At 38.0% G+C, this 17,703-nt stretch overlaps 1 protein-coding gene across 1 annotated transcript; it reads left to right on the plus strand.

Moving 5' to 3' along the window:
• The first annotated feature begins 4,543 nt into the window (after nucleotides 1-4,543).
• LOC114315000 (kinesin-like protein KIN-7C) lies at nucleotides 4,544-16,476 on the plus strand. Its single transcript, XM_082867113.1, has 13 exons — nucleotides 4,544-5,161; nucleotides 6,115-6,204; nucleotides 6,308-6,408; nucleotides 6,894-7,007; nucleotides 7,086-7,167; nucleotides 7,247-7,314; nucleotides 7,397-7,462; nucleotides 7,567-7,691; nucleotides 9,889-10,225; nucleotides 11,840-11,944; nucleotides 12,042-12,965; nucleotides 14,839-15,158; nucleotides 15,893-16,476. Exons 1-13 carry the CDS (start codon nucleotides 4,972-4,974, stop codon nucleotides 16,212-16,214), a joined length of 2,844 nt encoding a protein of 947 aa, XP_082723239.1. The 5' UTR covers nucleotides 4,544-4,971; the 3' UTR covers nucleotides 16,215-16,476.
• The last annotated feature ends 1,227 nt before the right edge of the window (nucleotides 16,477-17,703 follow it).

Here is a 17,703-nt window from a genome sequence, read left to right on the forward strand (position 1 = left end):
GATGGTTTCGTAGGGTGGTAAAGGTCTCTCGCAAGTCGGCCAGATGATCAGTGGAGAGCTTGCTCTTAATTAGCATGTCGTCGACATATACTTCCATGTTCCAGCCTATCTAGTGATGAAAGACGGCATTGACCAACCGTTGGTAAGTGGCTCAAATATTTTTCAACCCAAATGGCATCACACGGTAATGGTAGGTTCCCCGGTCAGTGATAAAGGAGGTGTGTTCCTGGTCAGACGGGTGCATCAGAATTTGGTTGTATCCAGAGAAGGCATCCATGAAACTGAGCATTTGATGGCCGGTCGTGGCATCAACTAACAGATCTATGCGAGGAAGATGATAGCTGTCTTTTGGGCAAGCTCGGTTGAGGTCAGAATAGTCGACATAGAGTCGCCATTTACCATTGTTTTTACAAACCAAAACCACATTTGACAGTCATCTGGGGTAGTCTACATTTGTGATAAATTGTGCCTCAAGGAGCTTATCTACTTCAGAAACAATAAGGTTATTACGCTCCGAGTGAAAGATGCGCTGCTTCTGGCGGATGGGTCAGAAATGGGGCTCAATGCCGAAACGGTGGGTAATGAAGGAGGGGTCAATACCTGGAATGTCAGAGTGGGTCCAGGAAAATACGTCGTTGTGCTCAATCAGGAAGACGGTGAGGTCGTCCTTGGCCTGGGAGGATAGTTGGCTGCAGATCTTGGCAGTTTTTGCCGGGTTGGTGGGATCGATGAAGACCTCGACGAGCTCTTCCACTGGTTTCCCTCTGACCAGCTCGTCCTCATCTCTGACGTCGAGTCCTTCAATGATCATAGCCTCCTTAAGCTTGACTTCTTTAAGTGAGGCGACATAACACTCTCTGGCCACGGTCTGCTCTCCCCTCACTGTGCCAACTCCAAGATCGATAGGGAACTTGATGGCAAGATGGAAAGTGGATGTGATAGCTTGGAAGGCATTTAGGGCGGTGTGGCCAAGGATGATATTGTATGCAGAGGGGCAGTCGACAACAAGGAAGGTGAGTAACTTTGTAGTCTGCCGCGGGTATTTGCCGATTGTGATGGGAAGATCGATGGAACCGATGGAGGTCACCCGGTCTCTAGTGAAACCGACCAACGGGGTTTGGAGAGGAGACAAACTTTCTTCCCCGATCTTGAGCTGGCGGAAGGCATTTAGGAAGATGATTTCTGAAGAACTGTCATTGTCGACGAGGACCCGTCTGACTTTATAATTGGAAAGGACGGCAGAAATGACGAAGGGGTCGTCATAGGGGTAACGGATGCTTGTGTAGTTGGCTTCCGTAAAGGTGATGGGCTCCATCTACTGCTTGGGCTATTTGGGAGGGCAGTCTAATGTGGCAACTTCTTTGTCTGAGCCCTGTCTTATTTTTCTGAGTTCTGCCCGTTGAGCCGAGCGGGATGGACCTCCATGACTCTGATTTCTCCGACAGGGGGGGCGGGGTTACTTTATGCTCGGGATTGCTGTGGAGGGCGATCACGGCCAGGGTTAGGCTGTGCTGGTTGTCGGGGAGGAGTGCGCCGGTGGTTGTTTCTGATGGGTTCGGTCTTTTGCCTTTGTTGAGGACGGGTGTCCGTGAACCGACTGAGACGTCCCTGACGTATCAAGCCCTCGACTTGATCTTTGAGGTTAACACACTCCTTAGTATTATGACCGTGGTCCTGGTGAAAACGACAATATTTGGACTTGTCTCGCCGATTGGAAGGAGACCGTGATGGTTGGGGCCATTTCAGGGGGTAGTCTCGTTGGATCTGATTAAAGACCTGTTCCATGGGGAAATTAAGGGGTGTGTACCATTCGAACCGGCCGGGCAGTCGGGCTGGTGCCGACCGGTCGACTCGGGGGGGTCGGTCGGTATACTGAGGTGTTTGGTTATTGTACTGGGTGTTTCTGGTTTCTGAGTCCTTTCTCTTCTCTCTAGGGGTCGGGTTTTTTGCTGTAGGGTTTTGGCGAGCGGCCAGGGAATCTTCTGCGTTCATGTATTTTTGGGCTTTGGAATGAAAGGTTGCCATGGAGGTCGGAGGGTTTTTTGAGAGGGAGAAAAGGAAATCAGATGATCATAGGCCGGCCATGAATGCCGTGAGGATGACCTTGTCATCGTTTTTCGCCGCCTGCAGGGCTTCGGTGTTGAAGCGGGTGACAAAGCTGCGCAGCGACTCCCCCTCAGTTTGACAGATGTTGAGGAGCTGGGTTGCCAAACGCCGCTGGCGCTGGGCTCCAATGAAATGGCTGAGAAAAGAGTCACTGAGGTGCTGGAAAGTGGAGACAGAGTCTGCTGGCAGTTGACTAAACCAGAGTCGAGCCGATCCCTTGAGTATCACGGGAAAAGCCCGACATATGATTTCATCGGGGAATGCATGGAGGATCATGAGGGTTCTGTAGGTCTCCAAGTGATCGACTAGGTCCGTTGTACCATCAAAAGAGTCGATCGTGAGCATTTTGAACTTAGGAGGTAGAGGTTTGTCCCTAATGGCGGTAACAAATGGGAAGTTGGCTGTGGTAGATGGTTTATGCTGTATGTTCTGCATGACCCCTTAGAGTTGGAGCTTCATGGCTCGGAGTTCTATGTCCCAGAGAGGAATGTTGTCACCACCGGAAGGCAGCGAAGGCTAGACGCTGCTGGCCTCTCCTTCAGGGGTTGGTACCAGGATCAATGGATGTGGGCCCCGGGGTGGCAGGTTTATACCTGGGGGAGAGGGTTGCAAGCCTTCCAAGTTGGGTGGATTAGGCTGCTGGATAGTATGGCTCAGGGCTCGTTCTTGGTTAGGTAGGATATCTGGAGGTGGTGGAGGAGGCATAGGAATGTTTCTTTGGAGTAGAGCATTAATCAAGGCTTGGTTTTGCTCAGCCAGGCGGTTAATGTTGTTGGTGAGCTCGGTGAAATACTATGGTGGGTTATTTGGATTGGGAGGGTCGGCTTGATGATCGGCAACATTGGGGTGAGAAGCCATGGATCTAGTTGTGACCATACACCTTCATAGGTGGTAGGAGGGGGTTGTGAAGAGAGGGTCTCCGGCGACAATGAGCACAACTGGTGCGCGAAACAAAAACTTTCCCATAGACGACGCCGACTGATGATCCTGCGGGTTTCAGACGGGACGGGTCGGACTGATCCACGCTTCCCAAACTGGTGTCCGAGTGACCAAGCCCACAGGGGAACCTGCACAAGAGTTCAACAGGGAACGAGGAGTCCCCCAGCAAACCCTCCGACGAGCAAGTTAGAGAGAGAGGTGAGATGTAGAGATAGATTAGAGTTAGAAAGCTTAACCTTCTTCTTGTCTTCGACGTCTGCTTATATCCTCTAGTAATCATTTTGTTGTTCCTTCCGACCTGTCTCCTTGGCCGAAAGTCTATGCTCTAGTTTACCTTGTTCATAGTGAAGGCGTTCTTTCCCGACAGAGAGAGGTTATCACAATAAATATTGTAAGGGGTTTCATTAATGGCAATGTGTAGTGGTAATAACTTTGCAGATCTTTGTCTACTGACTTGTCCTTCTCTTGTCATGTGTCTTTATGTCATTGATTCTTATTGCTACGTGGGGCTTCAGTAATACTGGGTTTTAGTATTTGAGTTATGTATTAAGGCCAAGTTTGGCATGACCTAAATAATTCAAAAAGTCAAAAAATCACTATCCTATTTAAGTCACATCATCTTATTTAAATCACATCACCTCTCTAACACATCAAATCAAACCCAACCCAAACCCAACCCATATAAGCCAATAAGTCAAAAAGTGCACTTTTTTAGAACATCTCAAACCAACCCTAAGTCTTAAATAGTGAGTTATAATCTTTATAGATTTACCTATGTCAAAATTAATTTTCCTAAGACGAGAGAAACTTCTCCAAAAATAGTCTAATAATCTATGAAAAATAACCTCATAAATGTAATGAGGTAAAACATTACTATTATAAAATCACCAAACAATCAATCATTCTACTGACAGCGCGTTTGCCATAAGTCTGATCACAGCCACACGCACCACAAACATTCCAAGAAAGCGACCCACCCGACGTAAAAACAATACCAAATATCATAAATGTACCTCTGATAAAAAAAAATATTATAAATATACCTTTAAAAATTAATTTTTATCATATTTTACATGAATTACACAAATTAATATTAACTATATAATCATTCATCCAAAATTTTCTGAATAAATATGGGTGGATCTTTAGATTTTTTGATTATAATAGTTAATAAAGATAATATAAATTAAAATAATTAATAAGGCAAAATATTATATTCAAATCAAAATTATTATTATTTTTTATATAATTATCAAATCAACTATAAAAAAATAAAAGTTAATTAACTTTCCAAATATAATTTTTTTAATCAGATTAAAATAATTAAAAAATTAAAAAATTAATAAGTAAAATAATCAACTTTCCAAACGAGTCACGTTATGATTTTTTTTTATTTTATTTTTTATTTTAATAAATAAAAAATAGACATTGTTAAACCAAAAAATGGTAACATAAAAGAGAAGGATGTTTAAAATTACAGAAATAAGAACCAGTTTTTAATGATAGAAGATGAGACAGAACAGTGCACAAAATGCTTGTGTTGTGTGTGATTTAGCTCTTAAAACCAATGATTAGTTCACTCTTAATGTGTACAGATCATGAATTTGGGTACACATGTCGGTCTCAACTCAACCCTCCCTCACTCTGTTCGTACAACCACACCAACCAACCAACCAACCAACCAGATACTGAAGAAGAAAGGGAAAAAAAAAAGAAAATGAAAAAAGAAAAGCTATTTATGATGGTTTTATTATTATTATGGTCTGAATTCGAAGATGAGCGAGTGAGTGGTGTGTAGTTTTTTGGGTAAAATCTTCCATTCTTTGATCTTTTTTAGTCCTAGTTATCATATATGATTGCATTTGCATTTTGTTTGGATATTGGTTTTCGGTGAGAAGAGTGTCGGTGTGCGGTGGTGGTGGAGGAATGGGGACGACTGGTGGAGGCTGTGAGGAGAAGATATTTGTGTCGGTGAGGTTGAGGCCTTTGAATGAGAAGGAGATTGCGAGGAACGATGTGTGTGATTGGGAATGCATCAATGAAGATACCATCATTTTCAAAAACTGTAATCTTCCACTTCCAGATCGCTCCATGTATCCAACTGCCTACACTTTTGGTATGCTAATTTACTTTTCTCTTCATTTTTCATGTGTTTGTGTCGTTTTTGACTGTTTAAATTTAAGACTGTGTTTGGATCTTTGATTTGATTTGATTTGATTTCGGTAAGTGTGTGGAGTGAGAAGGAAATGATGGTCAAATGTGAATGAATCAAGTATAAATTAATTTATTTTATTTTTTACATTTTCATTCTATTTTCTCTTTGCTTCACGATTCTCTATCCAAATTAAGATCCAAAACTAGAAGTTTGTTAAACTATGTGGGTTATTTATTTATTTTTGTGGAGAGAATTTGAGCCATTATTTGAGCTAAAATCTTCAACATTCGCTGTGGTTGATGATTCAAACCTGAAATGTCTGAAAATAGGAAACCATTTTTGTTCTTTCTTCATTTAGCCGATTCTATTGGAGTTTTCCTTGTAAAACTGTTCCTTCCAGGGGGGTTCAAATTTAGGCTCTTTAATGTAGGACAGACTTTATTCCCAAATTACGTTAGAACGTGGTTAGCAACTCGCACCCAAAAAATAAATATTGCTAACCACATTTTTTATATAATGTGTAAAGGTAGTTCAGATAGTGGTATGTGTTAAGTGAAAAAAAGTGATTAATAATCACATTTTTTAAAAAGTATGATTGCTAATCATGTTTTACTGTTGTTTGAGAATATAGTTTGTCCATACACTATTTGTTTAATTTTGAATAAAAGAACTGTAAAAAGGTTGAAGGCCTTCAAATTCAGGGCTGTCTGGGTATCAATTTTACAGAATCTATTGCCACAGTTATGTTGTGAAGTTTCCTGTTAAATGTAAAGCTTTGCATATGGTTCAGTATGTTAGATTTGAGAAACCTAAGTTTGAATGCAACTTATTGTTACAATTTCATATCAGCATTGGTGTCATGGCTTGGATACTCGTCTTGATCTTTCTTTCTTCATCTTTTTTCCCCCTGTTAGACAGAGTATTTAGGAGTGACTGCTCCACAAAGGAGGTCTATGAGAAAGGAGCCAAGGGCGTTGCTCTTTCAGTTGTCAGTGGTATTAACTGTGAGTATAATCTCTCTTTGCTTCTCCATTTTTCCTGATATTGAATTTCACTTGCATTCCATTGACAATTTTCTTTATGTCAAATAATGGGCATAAATTTCAGCTACTGTTTTTGCATACGGACAAACAAGCAGTGGGAAGACATTCACGATGACGGGAATTACTGAGTATGCCATCGCAGATATTTATGATTATATAGAGAAGGTAATTAAGAAACTACTAATATTCACTGTTTCTCACTACTTCTTGTTCCTGCATTCTATTATAGTACTATGTTCCTTGGGCTTTCACCTAAGAAGCACCAACACTTCTAATAAGTTGGCGTGTCCATGTTGGACATTGACACTCATTTGACACTTCCCAATGTGTGTTGGACCTGACATGCCTTGGATATTTGTACACATGAAACACATTATAAGTTTAAAAGAAAAACAATGTAGTTTTATGCCTATTAGCGAAACTGTAGGAATTAATGTTATGATGCATTTTTTTTTTTTGATAAAATATTCATATATATAATAAATGACATATAAAAACATATAAAACTATATATTTTGCATGTGTCACACGTGTTGTCTTGCTTTTTTGAAAATTTTCAGTGTCGGCGTGTCTCTGTGTCATGTTGCATGTCTGTGCCTATGCTTCTTAGGCTTCACCTGTTTTTTGTTTACATGTGTGTTTATTTGCAGCACAATGAAAGAGAATTTCTTTTGAAGTTCTCTGCTATGGAGATTTACAATGAATCTGTCAGGGACCTCCTCAGCACAGATAGTACTCCACTTAGACTTCTAGATGATCCCGAGGTCAATTACTTTCTTGGTCGACTAAATAATTAGTATTTGATATTTTTCCATTATGCTTAATTCTTATCTATTTCACAGAGAGGGACAGTTATTGAGAAACTCACAGAGGAACCTCTCAGGGACTGGAATCATGTAATGGAACTCCTCTCCATCTGCGAAGGTAAGATATTCTTTAGTCGTCTGACTTTTACTAGATGATCGTGACTGCATATTCTAAATGTCTTGGTGCATTCATGAAGCTCAAAGACAAATAGGGGAAACTGCCCTGAATGAAACAAGCTCCAGATCTCATCAAATAATCAGATTGGTAGGAATGTTGTTTTCTTGAATGATTGTTCTAAACATAGCTTATCATTCTTGCCATTCAATTGACTAATGGGTTTTTGCAGACAATTGAAAGTTCTGCTAAGCAATTTTTAGGCAAGGACAACTTAAGCACCCTTACAGCTGCTGTGGTATGGATCGTCAAGTTTTTGTTAGATTAATTTGCATGGTTATTAAGATGTTAATATATACCATGTTGATCTATATTAATATTATATCGATACATTCTATGTAGAATTTTGTTGATCTTGCGGGAAGCGAGCGTGCATCTCAGTCATTATCAGGTGGCACCAGGCTAAAGGAGGGTTGCCACATAAATCGTAGTTTACTGACACTGGGAACTGTTATTCGCAAGCTAAGGTTAGCTTGTTTTTCAAATTTTTTAATCATTTTGATAATGAAACTAACTCGAAGTCATTGCTTGAAAAGTTACTGGTTCTATAGCCTATATATATATGAGAACCGAATTCTACACTTGAGTATCTGATGCTTCAGATTTAGAAAGCTGTGACGGAGCTTTAGAGCTCCTCCTGTGAAGTTTTAAGGTGTGGCATTGCTAAACTAGCACAGTTCAGCAAAAAAAACTCACTTCGACCATAATGCTAAAATAGCATAATGCTATTTCCTCTCCAAAACTTAGCACAAGAAATAGCACAATGGTGTTTTATACTACACTTTGACCATTTGGCTTTTTCGATAAAAATTACATCTATGCTATTCTATTATAAATTTGTGGGCAATTTGGGCTTAGCCAAGTTCAATTTATTGATCAGGCTTGGGCAGACAAGATCGAGTTGGAGGTTGGGTTTGGGCTGGTTGGGCAACTCTCAACACAACTTGGGTTTGGCTTGAACAACCTCTCAACCTGACTGAACCCGCCCAAGTTGCACCGCTAAACAAAAGCAATATTATCAAAATCTGTAGAAGGCCTGCAAATAATAAAGACCAATAAAGTATCTGCAATCCAGTTCTGAGTTATTTATTTATTTCGTCCTTTTCAAATTTCCCCACCAAATGCGAAAAAGTTAGTGAAACCTTTATGAGCTCAATGGGCTAATGATCAGACTGGGAGCATTTAGACAAGCAGAAACTAATTTGATGAACAATATCAATATGATGGGAAAAATGAAGACCAAGGAAGTTCACTGAGTGCATCACAATCTGTGAAGCAAGATTGACAGTAGGATACCAACGCTCCATAAACTCCAATGTCCTGTCTAATCCACATTTACATCTAGAGGTTGACACTCCAACATTTGGCAACCACTAAGTTAAATGCAATGATGTAATGAAATAATTTCCACATTTATATATTTTAATAGGAATTTTCTTCCACAATTAGTTACAAAATGTACTTTGTGGTGGAACCTTGAGAACAAATACCCTCATGAGCAGAGTCAATTAACAATGCCCATTATTTGGACCAACTCAAAATAATCAGGTCCTCAGAAGATAGGAGATGTTCCACTAAATTTAAGTTCCATCATTCATGATCGTTTACTATGGTTCAGCACATGGTAAATTATGAACTTTTGTGGTCAATATTAGCACCATCTCGGAGCCAACTATCCTGAAGAAGTATACACAACATATATTAAGAAGGTATGTGGTATATCTTCTGTGAAAGGTTTAGCTTCTAAAAAGCCTCCTCCAAATATGAGAATGAAATGTATGGGGAGTGCAAGAATGAAGATGAATTCCATGACAATATTTAGCTAGTAAGAAATTTGCCCACAGTCACATATTACATTGATGTTTTCTCCACAACTTGATGCTCAAAGCTAGCACATGGAAGGATTGTGAAAGTCCAAACCTCCCTCTGTAACAAATAACAATAAGGGGTAATGAGATGATAATTCAATCCAATGGTACTTAGGAAAAATCATTATCTAGTTGTCAAGGATTGCATTCATCTATGTTGTGAAAACTATGAGTTGCCTTATTGCTTGGCTTGAACAACAAAGGGAACTGAAACAAAGCTAAATACTCCTTTCACTGAACCATGGACTTTTTGGTCTTTTTTTCCTGTTGATGGTCTTAATAGGAGCAAGAGTCAAATGAATTGTTTTAAAGCAAAAAACCAAGGACTACTTGAATTATCTTCATCAGAGTAACTCAAACTTGATTCTGACCATCATCATTTAGGCCATGATTTTCAAATTCGTTGACTGGTAATCACTTATATCAACCAGGTGCTAGTAATGGTTAGTTGTTTATTTTATTAAGACAATGCAGTTGTCAGGATCATACGTCTAATCACTTGGTCGTTCTGCTTTACTCTACATTTTCTCAGATTACTATCATCACTTTTGGCTAGTACACTCCTATGGGTAATCATGATGATCTTATTACATCAAAGATTTGTTGTTGTGGTCTTTTTAAATCAACCATAATGGTTAAATTCTCAGGAATTTTGTGCCTTTAATCCTTTTACCTGCCTTTTCTTTTTCTTGTCTGTGTTTTTTTTGGTTTGATTGTATGATGTTTCATCCTGAACATTACCATTTGTTGATTGCAAGTTTTGTTATCATTTGTGTTGTCCTATCATTGGGTGCAGCAAGGGAAGAAATGGGCATGTTCCTTTCAGAGATTCTAAGCTAACTCGCATATTGCAATCCTCGTTGGGAGACAATGCTAGAACTGCCATCATCTGTACCATGAGCCCTGCGAGAAGTCATGTTGAGCAATCAAGAAATACGCTATTGTTTGCAAGTTGTGCCAAAGAAGTAACAACTAACGCTCAAGTTAATGTAGTCATATCGGATAAAGCATTAGTAAAGCATCTGCAGAGAGAATTAGCTAGGTTGGAGAGTGAACTGAGAAGTCAAGGGCCCACCTTTGTTGCATCACATTATTCGGCATTACTGAGAGAGAAAGGCCTTCAGATTGAAAAGGTAATGATTGGGCTTTCATTATCAAATTGCAATACCTCTTCAATAATAATATCAAACAGTTCATAAATTTCTGTGTAATCGTTGCATGATGAATATAAATTTCAAGACTCTTTAAAACCACAATGTCGTACTTCTGGATCTTAAATTAAATTATAGGGAAAATTTCACTTCGCCCCCTTGTGGTTTGGCCTATGTGCACATAACCACTTGTCATTTGGAAATAAGCACATAAATCCCTCCAGTTTGTGAACTGAGAAACCCTTGTACATAAGTAACTTGATTATGCAAACCACAAACATTTTTGTCATTTTTTGGGAGACAAAATTTACTTTAACCCTCTTTGTTTTACTCCATGTGCAATTTATCCCTCTGACATTTGGAAATGAGCGCATAACCCCTTTATGTCCTGGCATGTGCTTCACACTTGTTAACTTGGACATGATGCCTGATGGTGCACTCCAGTCCACAAACTATAAGGGGATTGTATGGTTATTTCCAAATGATAGGGGGTAATCCACACATAGGTTAAACTACATTGGAGGGTAGAGTGAAATTTTCCCTAAATTATGTCACATGATCACATCCACTAGAGTGAGTTAGTTTAGCAACCATAAGTGTAATCCCTTATTTCTGTGTGCATCCTTCTCCATCATTTATAATTAATTCCATTTTTCCTTTTAGGTTGCATAACTTCCATTCCTTTTCACTGTCTGATTGTCATATTAAGCCTTTCGTATATTTCTCGTTTTGTACGGAACATGCAAAAAGAATTTTCTTGGTCTATTTAATCATTTCTAATCTTTATTCCTTGCCTTGCTTCTAATCCTTTGACAATCTCATTTCAATTTTGGTTGAATTTTTAGGACTTTTGTGATCTAAAAGCATATTGATTTTGTAACTCTTAGATTATTACAAGAGAGGAGCAGTTGAAATGTCAACAAAATCCCACCTCAAGAGCAATACCAATTTGAAAATATGAGATCTGGTGATGAACCATTTAGTTTAATAACATTGCAAGGATGCCGTTTAGATACTTCATTTGACTTTTACTTCACTGTAAGGGATATCTTTAACAACTTAACCTAACAGAAAATGGTAATTAATTTGGTGTACCATCGTTGACCGGGTCAAGATTCTCTACAATGAATCTCTCTGGACTTCTTGTAGTAATCCAATGGCCTATGTTTAAAGTTAAGCAAAACTATGTCATTTTAGGATGTATGGTTTTAATGTCATTTTACTTCACTTTTAACTCAAATTGTTAAATTATGTACTTTGCTAATGTGTCTTGATTTGATAAAAAAACACACAAGAAGTTCATTGCAGAAGGAAGAAGAAGTACGCTTAAAAAGTCCGAAGAACCATGGCATTACATATGGAAATCCTTCTAATGTCTGCTTATTTGACTTTTTGATAGCTGTAGGCTTAAAAAGTTCAATTTCAATGACATTTTTGGGGAAAGTTAAGAGTGCACCTTGAGTTACTAACATTTGAAGTATGATTCATGAACATGCTGCAAATTTTTCCATCCATGCAAGAAGCAGCATTTGTCTTATTGGCTCATGTGTTGAATGCCTTTATCTTTTTATTTATATACTTTTTCTACTTGTGCAGCTGGAGAAGGAGATGATCGATCTTACTGTTCAACGAGACTTGGCTCAATCCCAGGTTCAGGATTTGCTACAACTGGTTGGGGATGAGGGACATTCAATGACACGGGTAACTGTAGTTAAATTGTTGTACTGAAGCATCCATTCCATCTAGGTGTGCCTTGTTTAGTTGAGTTTATTTATTTTTTCCTTCTGTACTTCTCCAGGTAGGTTTTAATAACTACCCACGCTTGCAAGTTCGGAAGTCACCGGAATGTGAAAATCCAGTACCAGAGACATCCCCTTTGGCAAGTCCTCACTCCTTGAACATTGGTGTTAAAGCAGTCAACAGATCCCTTTATTCTTATGGACATAGTGGGAGAAGCTCTGATGATCACTACATACAAATTCTTCCCGAATTTGAAGAGAACTTTGTGCCGAATGATACTTCTCCACAGCTGTTGGTCGGTGCTTCTATGTTTATCCGAAGCAATTCTGGACGGAGTTGGGACATGATTGAAGAAAAAACCAATGGAACTTCAGAGGATTTATGCAAGGACGTTCGATGCATAGAGGCAGAAGAATCAAATAGATCATCATCTCCTGAACAGAACACTGAAATCTCTGAATCGATGGTGGCTGGGAATGGAGACACAACAGATCAGGAGTTTGTGTCACCGCCACTAAAGGAAGATAGTATGTTAAGTTACATTCCCCATTTCGTTGCTCATTCTCACGAAAAACCATCTACATGGCCGTTAACAGAGTACATGTCTGGCTCTCAAAGCTTGAAATTAACTAAAAGTAGAAGCTGTAAAGCAAGCCTGATGACTAGCCCATATTCACCATGGTTTGAGAAGGAGGAAACTAATGATAATGAGCACACACCACCAACTGGGTTCGAGAAAGAATTCATTGGAAGACCTGAGGATATCCGAAGAAGGCTTTATGAATTGAACTATGGTGCCAACATTGAAAGGCTATCAAGAAAAGGTTCTCAATCTTCTATCGGGAGTGTTGCTGCTATTGATCTTGAAGCACACAGAGGCAGAACTTCAACTGATGATAACATTACTAGTGTTAATACATGCATTGTACGAATGGAGGAAAAGGCTGAGCTTCAGCAAGAGAAGCAAGTTGCTGATAATCCTGTGAGTTTTATTTCTATTTCCAGCTTTTATTTTAAGTATTTCTGTGAAAAACTATGGCTCAACAGAGTTTATGCTGATGCCAAAGCAGGAATTTGTTAACGAGTTCTAGAGAAACTTTTGTGTTCTTTTCATTTATCAATTATATATGACTTCATTATTAATTAAGCACAGTGAGAACAGTCGACACCTATTATGCTATGGGGATTCATAATAAATGCACTTTATGATTTACGACAGTCATTTAGCTAAGCCTGAGCGGCTGAGATTCATGGCTTTTTTCTTCTAGTTGTATCAACAACTTGAGTAGCATAAACACATACATGAGACAAAATGAAAATGCCAACATGGCAAATTCAATTAGTGTAGGGCATGGACACAACGGTACATGGAAAGGTAAATATGAATATTTTCGTATAAAAAATGTACTCTTTTTATTAGTTTGTACATACAAGGCTCATCAAAAAGTTCATAGCCCACAGTCCGGCCCGAGCTGGTCCTTGGCCTAGTCCTAAAATATGAGCTGGGCTTGGACAAATAGGTAAGGCCCATGGACTGGCCCATAAGCCCAGACTGATGGACTACCTAAAACCTAGGCCATAGGCCCGACCCAAAGGCCCATGCACAAGGTAGCTGGTTGTTGTCATGCGTGGCATACCCTGGGTAAAATTTTGACAATTGCCATTTAGGAAACACACACCCATGACTCTCTCTATGGGTGTGTTTGAAAGTGTAAATGGGTGTTTTCCTATCTTTTCCCTTTAGGACCTACATATAGATGGGTGTGTGTATATATACTAGCGGCAGATGCAAATGCAATGCATTTGCAATTTTATATTTAAATTTTTGGATAGTTTGATGATTGAGGAAAACTAATTAGCAGTTTTAGACAGTTCGATGAAGGAGAAAAGTTATTCTAATAATTATCAAAAGTGATGGGAAGGGCATTCTTGGAAAAGTAAAAAAACCTAGCAGCGTTTACACTAGCTCAAGTATACACTTTATATAATAAAATGGATACACAAGATATGCATGTACATGTACACTTTGTTGGGATATAAGTGTCTTACTTAACAACCTAGTGCAGGAGGCTTCTATTACTGCTGGTTTGGGGAGGGAGGGTTAGATGTATGTGGCCTTACCTTTGTGTATGAATTGACTGTTTTTGTATTTCATTAAAGCAACAAGAAAGTGTCATTTCTTATTACCCAGTTTGCAATAAAGGAATGATATACAACTTAACAATAATGTTAACGATTGAATTTTTAACTAACATCATATAGTAATTTTATGTATAATACTATTATTACTCTCTTTCTTTAGTTTCAGATTTGAGAGAGTATTCATTTCATTCTTGAATCATGGCTGTCATGGATGATGTTATCTTTGTGTGTGTGTGTGTCTCTCTCTCTCTCTAAAAGTATGTGCATGTAGAGTGTGTTCATCCTATGCACAATTAAAGAATTACTTGACACTCGTGGGAGTGCCCACAAATTGTTATTGGACACAACTCCTCTATAGAAGTTTCCATGCTACATATATAGTCAATAATATTGTCCACTCGTGGGAGAGTCTCAATTATTTTAACTATTCTCGTTTATCTTCTTATACAAACTCTGAAAATGGGTTATAAGGAATGACCATTTTAGTTGTCATAATTCTCCCTATGTAGTGGATTCTGTTAGAGAGCTTGATTTGCATTGTTGGGTCCCTTTTCTAACAGCCTAAGCTTTTTAGGACAGTGGTATCTAACATGGTATCAAAGCTCAATGCAGGAGAGGTCTTCCGCTCAAGTCTTTCAGTTTGCATTTGTTTCCCATTTATATGATACTCGGGCTGCTTTTATTCATTTAACATGTTTTGTTATACCTGACAGGTGCATGAGTCTGAACCAAAGGCCAAGAAATCCTTAAAGAATGTAAAAGATGTTGGCTTGGATCCAATAGAAGATGATTCGAAGAGTCTTTCGAATTGGCCCTCAGAATTCAACAGGCTCCAAAAGGAAATTATTGAACTTTGGGATGTTTGCAATGTGTCATTGGCCCACAGAACCTACTTCTTCCTGCTATTTAAAGGCGACCCAACAGACTCCATTTATATGGAAGTGGAGCTCAGGAGGCTATCCTTCCTCAAGGATACGTTTTCTCGAGGTAGCAAGACTATTGAAGAGGGTCAGACTCTCTTGCCTGCTTCGAGGTAAAATTTATATTCATCTAGTAGGTTGCGGGACAGAAAAAAAAAAGATCTGCAACTAATGTGGGATTCATTTTCCTGCAAATCTCCTTTTGTCATTGTTTGGCCAAACAAAAGAAAAAAGGAAATAGAAGGATAATTATTCAATAGACCTAGACCACCATGTGGCATTATTTACGTGGTGCTCCAAACCAATTATGTAGCAAAAAAAATTATGGGCAAGACATGCTGACTTACCTTTGTTAAATAGTTAGAAGACAAATGATGACCTACTTAATGTGTGTTGGCAATGTCATGTAGTACTTTGGGAGTATCTAATAAGTTTCCAAAGAAAAGAGCTCCAATCTGGTATTTGTTGCAATCATCAGATTGCTTCTTCACCATGTGGGCATTGCCGAATGTCCCCCGTTTTTCCTGTGAACATACATTGTTTCATTTCAGTATTGTGATGTGATTTTCTGCAAGGGACGGGAGACTGATACATGGAGGTGTGAGTGGGTTTGTGTCCGGTGCAAGTGAAAGTTGTGGCATGGGACACAGCTCGCACTTGCAGCCATTTGCACCTCCATTAAAGTGCAATTATTTTATCTTTACTTCTATTCTATTTGTCTTTAGTACTAGGTTATACTGTCGTGTTCAACTAGTTAATGCAATATGACAATATAACAATTACATTTTTTTTTAAAATTATTATTATTATTTTAAATTCTTGACATCTTTCTTTCATTTGGAAACAGCATGAAGGCTCTTTGTCGCGAGAGGGAGATGCTGAGGAGACAAATGAAGAAGAGGTTCTCAGAGCAAGATAGAGAGAGCCTCTACCTCAAATGGGGTATCAAAATCAATTCAAAGAACAGGAGGTCACAGCTGACCTCCCGGTTGTGGACCAACACAGAAGACATGCACCACGTTGCAGATAGCGCCTTCATTGTCTCAAAGCTGGCTGGAATCATCGAGCCAGGGCGGGTTCCCAAAGAGATGTTTGGGCTTAATTTTGCACCCCAAACCCCAAGCAGAAGATCCTACAGTTTGAAACAGAGCATACTGTCTCTGTTGTAAGGGTCATGTTGATCGCCAAGAGGAAATGTTCGTTGGATATGCGGTAACTATTGGCTACCTCTTTCATAGAACATTTTGATTTTTATTGATTTCCACTTCGATTTTTTATTTCTTTTTTTAAATTCTTTTTCGTAATTTGTGGATGAGAGAGGCTTGGAAAATTTGCTGAGGCTTGAAAATGTTGTGTATGTAAATCTGGTTTATGTAGGAGGCCTTGAAAAAAAATTAATGATCAGGTTTGAAGTATGTGTCTTAAAATGTATCAGAGAGATCTATCTACAAGCCATTATTTATTTTGGGAACAGGCTTGGTGGACTGCTCGGTACTCTTGGGCAGCGGGATTCCGCACGAATCCTATTTCCATTATCAAAAATGTTTCATGCCCCTTTTCTCCCCCACCGTTTTTGATCTCCTTTCTCTCTCATTGGTTACATTTTTTTTCCTACTCTTCCAATCACCACCCGCCACGTGTCTGTGGGGTTGTGGGGTGGTGATTAGAGAGGGTCTCTATCATGACTGTTCGATTATATAAAGTACTGACATATCACCTGTATTGTTTATAATTATTTATATATATGAATTGTAATTTTAAAATATCTTTTTTTTTTTAAAAAATTCTTCTTTTTTTTTATATTATATTAAAGTTTAATATTTTGATAATAATTATATGTGTTAAACTTTTCAATTAATTAAATGTCTTTTTTTATTATATTATATTAAAATTAATATTTTGATAATAATCATATATGTTAAACTTTTTAAGAAATTTTTTTTATGCTTGTTCTTAATGCATTAAACTGTTGTTATGAGGGATAATAATCATATGTGTTGAGACTTTTCAAGAAATTCATATGTGTTAAATTTCAAAGAATTTTTTTATGCTTGTTCTTAATGCAGGGGTTGGGAGAAATTAATAAATGCTAAGGTTTTTTTTTTGAATTGCGATTTTTAAATGTTTTCTTCTTTTTTTTTAAATGTCTTCTTTTTGTCCTTTTTTATATTATATTAAAGTTTAATATTTTGATAATAATCATATGTGTTAGACTTTTCAAGGAATTAAATGTCTTTTTTTTATTATATTATATTAAAGTTTAATATTTTGATAATAATCATACATGTTAGACTTTTCATGAATTTTTTTTTTATACTTGTTCTTAAAGCATTAAAGTGTTATTATAAGGGATAATAATCATATGTGTTGGGACTTTCCAAAGAATTCATATGTTGGATTTCAAAGAATTTTTTTTATGCTTGTTCTTAATGCATTAAAGTGTTATTATGAGGATAAGACTAGGGGGTTGGGAGAAGTTAATAAATGCTAAGGTTTTTTTTTTTTTTAAATCAAAAAATCAAGAAATTTAGATTGGGAGATTGGAGCTCCCACAAGGTTTGGGATTAAAAACCCTCTTTTGCTTAATATATAGTATAGATCATATTAAAGTTTAATATTTTGATAATAATCATATGTGTTAGACTTTTCAAGGAATTA

This window comes from Camellia sinensis, chromosome 4 (genome assembly GCF_055761805.1).
Source record: "Camellia sinensis isolate YWXY chromosome 4, ASM5576180v1, whole genome shotgun sequence".
Lineage (NCBI taxonomy): Eukaryota > Viridiplantae > Streptophyta > Magnoliopsida > Ericales > Theaceae > Camellia > Camellia sinensis.

Excerpts from the sequence above, each read along its gene's own strand:
- LOC114315000 (XM_082867113.1), top strand. The coding sequence starts at position 4,972 with ATGGGGACGACTGGTGGAGGCTGTGAGGAGAAGATATTTGTGTCGGTG. Across the intron at positions 7,008-7,085 it reads GACTTCTAGATGATCCCGAG|AGAGGGACAGTTATTGAGAA; the intron begins GTCAATTACTTT and ends TCTATTTCACAG. Across the intron at positions 7,168-7,246 it reads ACTCCTCTCCATCTGCGAAG|CTCAAAGACAAATAGGGGAA; the intron begins GTAAGATATTCT and ends GCATTCATGAAG.